The 7,001-nt window shown below is 32.4% G+C and overlaps 1 protein-coding gene across 1 annotated transcript; it reads left to right on the forward strand.

The window, feature by feature from the left end:
- The first annotated feature begins 310 nt into the window (after positions 1-310).
- Positions 311-6,780, forward strand: LOC123302619 (dual specificity protein phosphatase CDC14C-like). Its single transcript, XM_044885640.1, has 9 exons — positions 311-383; positions 533-688; positions 1,711-1,976; positions 2,503-2,712; positions 3,238-3,556; positions 3,806-3,944; positions 4,013-4,438; positions 4,816-5,113; positions 5,828-6,780. The coding sequence occupies exons 2-9, from the start codon at positions 622-624 to the stop codon at positions 6,101-6,103; spliced, it is 2,001 nt and encodes a 666-aa protein (XP_044741575.1). The 5' UTR covers positions 311-383; positions 533-621; the 3' UTR covers positions 6,104-6,780.
- Positions 6,781-7,001: the final 221 nt, after the last annotated feature.

Genomic DNA, 7,001 nt, shown 5'->3' on the forward strand with positions numbered 1-7,001 from the left:
ATTTTTTGAATAGAAATTACCGCTTGATATGACGTCATTGCAAACGTTATAGCATGCTCGCTTGATAAATAAAATTCATATTAAAATATTTGACATAGCCTGTACGTTACATCCAAAAAAAAAAATTTGTTTATCTGTTTTGAATTGTGACAAACCAAACATTCCAAAACGTTTTGACCATTGATTTCTGGTGAATTTTTATGCTAAACCATGTTATTTCAACTAATTTGTAATTTGTGACGATTTAAATTTGATATATATCATTTTTTTTACGAAGACGATACCAAATACATCAAAAAAACGGAATAATGTTTGCTTAGCATCTGTGATTTTCCATAACAAATTTTTGAATTGTTTTGGGTAACGTTGATATTTCGGTTCTAGTGAGTACTTTTTAATTTTTTAATTATAAAGTTTTTGTTAATAAATTTCTTAAAACGCCTACAATGATTCAATTGCGTCCCACATAATTGAATTCTGACAGTAATTAAAGGTTTCAATCTTGTGTTAAACAAGTTGTACATTTCAACAGGTTACATCAATGAAAATCGTTAAGAAACGATATTCCTCATCTTCGAATAATCATTTTGTTATATTTTGCTGTGATTTCTATTTATTTTGATGAATAATAAAACGAAGAGAATGGATTCGAAGGATAATTTGGTTTGTGCATCGGAGATTATTCCTGGTAAGTACATAACTTCTTCCATAAAACAATTATCATCAGATATTTTCCAGGAGAAAGTGTATAATTCCTTAAAGATTACATAATTAAAACCTTTTTATACCAAGTTTAGTCCCAAGTTTGTAACGCTTAAAAATATTGATGCTAAGCAAAAAATTTTGATATAGGTGTTCATAAAATCACCCAATTAGTCCATTTCCGGTTGTCTGTCTGTCGTCTGTCTGTCTTCTGCCGTCTTTCGTCTGTCTGTCTTCTGTCGTCTGTCCGTCTGTCATCACGATTACTCAAAAACGAAAAGAGATATCAAGCTGAAATTTTTATAGTGTGCTTAAGACGTAGAAAGTGAGATCGAGTTCGTAAATGAGCAACATAGGTCAATTGGGTCTGTAGTACCCATCTTGTAAACCGTTACAGATAGAACAAAAGTTTAAATGTAAAAAATATTCCTTATAAAAAAATAACCAACTTTTGTTTGAAACATTTTTTCGTAAATATCACTGTTTACCCATGAGGGCGCAAAGTAGGCGTAAATTGTATAGTATGTAACTATGGTAATATCAGTTATTATGTGTAATGTGAAAGAGTCATGAACACTGTCCTATGCATGGTATTTCAACAAATAACTCAGTCAGTTGTTTGTTTTCACTTGTTAGTCTTAAGCTTTTTTTCTCAGGGTTGAAAATTTGTTAAAATTTCCCTCACCTCGATTTCTTCATGTTAGTTTTAGAAAACTATTCTTTCATATTTGTTTTAAAAACAGTAAGAGGTGGATCAAAATCCGGCGTGATTAGAAACGTAGACTAAAAACAAATTAGACAAATTATCGACAATTAAATGATAGAAGACCTAAAAAACCTAGTCCTGATCATTTTTCTCTTCTTCCAACTTGAACGCCAGACCAGCAAGAGCAATGAAATCTTTGGTATCTTGCTACCCACTTTTTTATTAGCCCATCCTATATTATGGATGGGTAGTTAAGGGTTAATTAAATAGGATTGATTTTAAGTTTTGTATTTTTTTTTTAGATCGATTATATTTTGTAACGTTAGCAACGAATGAGAAGCCAAAAGCAACGGGCAAAAGTCATTATTTTAATGTGGATAAAGAATTTGTATATGAGAGTTTTTATGCGGATTTTGGACCTTTAAATTTAGCAATGTTGTTCAATTATTGTCAAAAAGTGAATAAGAAATTACGTTCGGTTAATTTAATGAATAAAAAAATTGTACATTATACGACGGTCAATCCACAAAAACGTGTTAATGCAGCCTATTTAATTGCATCGTATGCGGTAAGTTTTGGTTTATCATTTATACGCCATTTAAAACGCTCCAAACGTTCCTTGGAGCAATTCCAGTAAGGCACCCCTTTTTGTAGCAAGAATTGTAATATTTCGACAAACATTCGAATTCGAATCATTGTAAAATAACTTAAATTATGTTGTTTTGAGGAATAATTCATTTATTTAACATTCAAAACGCTCCATGGGGTCATTCCAATGATACATCCGTTTTTTAAAAGTAAAGATTTACTTTTTGTATCAAAAATTGTAATATTTCGACAAATATTCGAATTCGAATCATTGAAAAACAACTTAAATTGTCTATCTTTTAAGAATGCTTCATTTATCCCTTATTCAAAAAGCTCCTTGTAGCAATTCCAATGAGGCACCCGTTGTTTACTTTTTCTACGAAAAATTGTAATATTTCGACTTCGAATCGTTGAAAAATAACTGAAATTATGTATTTTTGAAGAATGCTTCCAATATTCGCGTTCAATTTGAATAATATAAATATAGAAAATGAATTTTGTTTTAGATAATATATTTAAATAAGACGGCTGAGGAGATTTTTAAAATATTAACCGCTGGTGATAATCCGCCATTCATTTTATTTCGTGACGTATCGTTTGGGATGTGTTTGTATCAAATTTCATTGTTAGATTGTCTTAATGCTGTCTATAAAGCAAAAATGTTTGGTTTCTTTGATTTTAATAATTTCGATGTTATCGAATATGAACATTATGAGGTAAGTCCATTCTAAAATCCAAATGTTCTTGACAGCTTTTGTCAAATATTTATACAGGGTGTTCTGTAATTGTCTGTAGAACTTGTCACTTCCTGAATAAGCTCAGAAAGAAAGGAAGAAAATGTTCTTTATTAAATTTGGATCTTAGGCCATATTTACGAGATAATTAACCTAGTATTATATTAAAAAATTTTAAAAATATATTCATGAAAATAAAATTCATCCAATAAAACATTACTTAAACAGAGGATGTGTTTTATCATAGTGTGAAGGAGTGGCCTAAAGGCAAAACTGAAAATTTTGTTTAATTTAGCTTTCGATATTTTGAAATCCAAGGCAGATATCGAAAAATTTCAAAGGTGAAAATAAGGTACAAAAAATTCCAACCCTATATCAAAAATTGTCTTGGTGCTCGTACTACCTTAAGACTGAGTTATTTGCCTTTTCGCTTTAAACTGTCGTATTTCCTCATATAAATTTGAAATTTGATTGTTTAAAAAATCTTTTCTAAATGTTTTTGTACAGCGTGTAGAAAATGGTGATTTAAATTGGATTGTTCCAAATAAATTTATTGCATTTTGTGGTCCACATGCAAAATCAAAAATTGAGAATGGTTACGCATTTCATGCACCCGAATCATATTTCTCATATTTTCGACGTAGTAATGTTACAACGATTGTACGTTTGAATAAAAAAATGTACGATTCGAATCGATTTCAAGAAGCTGGTTTCATTCATAAGGATCTGTTTTTTATTGATGGGAGCACACCTAGTGATAATATTTTGAAACAATTCATAAGTATTTGTGAGGCTACAGATGGTGCAGTCGCTGTTCATTGCAAAGGTAACTTTTAAATTTCTGCATGGTCCAGGATGACGATTGACCTTGAAAATCTAGAGATGTCAGGAAAATTTGTCCCCCTTCAGTTCTTGCACTCTAGGCTCGTGTCTAGTCTGACTCCATGATTAATCCGGGCCTGGCTATAATCATGGAAAAGTCAAAGAATTGATGAGATTAATTCGGTCGTCATCCTGTGTTGCTTTTGTTCGTAAATCTCCCGCTCATAACATTCAAATATTTTCTGTTTTGTAGCTGGACTTGGACGAACAGGGTCATTAATTGGGTGCTATATAATGAAACATTATCGAATGACAGCAAAGGAAACAATTGCGTGGATACGAATTTGTAGACCTGGATCAATTATTGGTCATCAACAAAAGTGGCTCGAAAGGTAAGTAACTACTAAATAAACAGCCGAGATATTCATAAGGGATCAATTGTTTTGTTTCGATATTTTAGCAAACAACAAAAAATGTGGGATGAAGGTGACACATATCGGAAAACGCATGGATTGCCTGGACCGATAAAACATCGTGTTGGTATCTACTATTTAAATGAAGCAAAAGAGGATGATGACACCCCTCAATATGTGATATTAAAACCATCCTCACAGAACGATAACGTGAATCGTATACTCCAGAAGGTCGATACAATGAAACTAAACGATTTCGATGAAGATCAAGTGAATCATAATGAGATACAAGAGGATTGTGAAGGCACACAAGGTGATAAATTGAATAAGATCAAAGCGATGCGTCGTGCTAACAAACAAGCCCAAGCTGCTACCCAAGCAAATACAAAAAATAATTCCAGCGAACGGACCAAATCTTCAACGACTGAACAATCGGTCGTTATCGTTCAAACGAAAGAAGTTACTACAAAAATGTGAGTACAAATGCTTTTTTAGAAATTAACGGGGGAAATTTGGATTAATTTAAAATTAATAATTTGGTCTTTTTATTGGCACCTTGACCCCCTCCTCCGTAAATGGCGCTCTTTCGTGCAAATTTGACTTTTCCCTTTTTTATACTTTTCGTAAATCAACTTGGCACCCTTCTTCTACAAATTTGTCTTTTTTTCTTTTAATTTTTCCTCAGAACCCCTCGCTAATGCGAGGCCCATAACCAGTTGCCAAGAAAATTCCACAACCTTTATAAGAAAAGATAAACATTACCCCATTATTTGACGGGTACTATCAGTAAACGAAAATTTGTTTCCCTTTTTAATTTCGAATTCGTGAAAATAATTTTCAATATTTTTAGTGCGGAAAAAAGTTTTCCACAATTGGTACGTTGTCCAACAAATCGTAAATCATTACGTAACAACAATAACAACACATCTTCAAGTCCATTCCGTTTTATATTGGAAGAGACGACTGGAAATACAAAACAAAAGAATAACGATAGTGGGACTTCCACAACAGATGGTACCACTACAAACAACAATAATAATAATAATAATCGTAATATAACGACGCAGACAACAGCGTCTACAACTGCGACCACGGTTGTTCGACGTATACGTAAATGTAAAGACATACTCACATCAAAACCGTACACGGTAAGTATTCGGTTGCAATTGCCTTCTTAACCCCCATCTGACAGAATCGACATTTTAAATTATAAAATTTAAAATCTTTTTAAGGCCATTTCTGTTTTGTCTAAATTGAACAACTTTTGCGCACAAATACAGTCAAAATCAGTTTGTAACAACCCGACGCTTAGGTGTTCTAGAGTATCCCTCTGTCGGACGTCCTTAAATGAGATGGCAATTGTGTCACATTTCAGAGAATTTTTACATCGACAAGCTTGCTAGAAATGACACAAAGCTGAAGGACACAAGCATCAACAGGCATCCGGGAGTTCCGGGAGGATATCTTTTGAAGGACCAATCTTAGATGGATATGGCGTCTGGTGGTCGCCATATTGAATTTTCATTATTGCCATATCTTCAGTAGCACTAGCAAGGTGAAGACAAATCGATTGACGTCAGAATCACCAAAATCGGCCGACGCATTTGATATCTAGTGTGCCACATAAGAACACACTTTCAATTTAAAATATGGCGTCTGGTGGTCACCATATTAAATTTTCATTACTGCCATGTATTCAGTAGCACTCGCAAGGTTAAGATAAATCAATAGGCCTCTTGTGTGTCACATAGAAACAGACATAGACTGATAAACACATTACCACTCCTTTGCGTTGCTCAGTCGGGTAAAAATTGTCCTGTCCTCTACGTTTTTTTTAAATTTGTTTTATTTTTTTGTACTAGGTATGGCCAAGTCGTAACACAAACGATAACGGTAAAATATTAACAACAAAACCGAGTAAACGAGCTTTAACCACCGATAAAGATAAGTCTGGACCACAATGTGTAAAAATTTTACGGCGATCACGAACACAAAATACAGCTTTGGTGGAGAATGTTGTTGGCGGTGAAAATAGTGGTGGTCTTATAACGACTCGACGTCAATCCAGTCCAATTGTAACGTTGGAATCACCGAACAAAACAAAAATATTACGAAATAAACGGCTTACAGCACCATAAATGGCTTTGGTTAAGGTGTTTTTTTATGTGTTTTAATTAGGATGTTGTACCATATTTTTTTATCATACCAACGATGCCTAAGCCTATCACATATTGTTTTCTAGAAATAACTCGACTTTTTATTATTCGAGTCAATCAAATGTTAAGTTTGTAAAATTTAAACATTTTTTTTTTGTTTTTTGGGACGGATATATCTCGTTTTCTTTTTTAAAAAAAATAACAATTATGATTATTAATTTTATTAGTTAAGTCTCATGAAACCGCGTTGCAAGAAAACTCGAATCCCCCCCCCCTTCGATTGTAACATATTTACGTTTCGGTTACTCATTTTCTGGTTCGTTATAACAAAGAAGAATTATGTAGTAAGAAAAGTCTCGAATTACGATCCGAAAATTAGTATCCGGAATACTTTGTACCAGTTTATTTTTTGTACGATTTGAGTTGTTTAGATTCGATTTATTTCCCTTGTAAAAACAAGCAGACTCGGAATAATATAAATTGCTTTAAATTCTTCTTCTCAAACCGTACAATATTCAAAGGGGGAGGAGGTCAACGTTGAGTTTTCACATTAATTTCGTTTAATTTTTAAACGAGATTGTTGACGTATTTTTTAGACTGCTTTAAACTGTTACAGTTTATTTATATATATAAAAAAAAAGAATTTAGTGATGAGTACCTTCTGAGTGATTTTTCGATTAACTATAAAATAATAATAGTTTTTTTTTAAATAGATTTTTCTAAATGAATAATGAACGATAGTTAATTTTTTATTAAATTTTTGATTTGTCTCAAATATGTCTCACATATAATCGAAAAATTACTCATAGATACCCTGCACTAATTTATAAAAAATTGTAAATTGATTTTTCTAAATGAATAATGAACGTTAGTTAATTTT

This window comes from Chrysoperla carnea, chromosome X (assembly GCF_905475395.1).
Source record: "Chrysoperla carnea chromosome X, inChrCarn1.1, whole genome shotgun sequence".
Lineage (NCBI taxonomy): Eukaryota > Metazoa > Arthropoda > Insecta > Neuroptera > Chrysopidae > Chrysoperla > Chrysoperla carnea.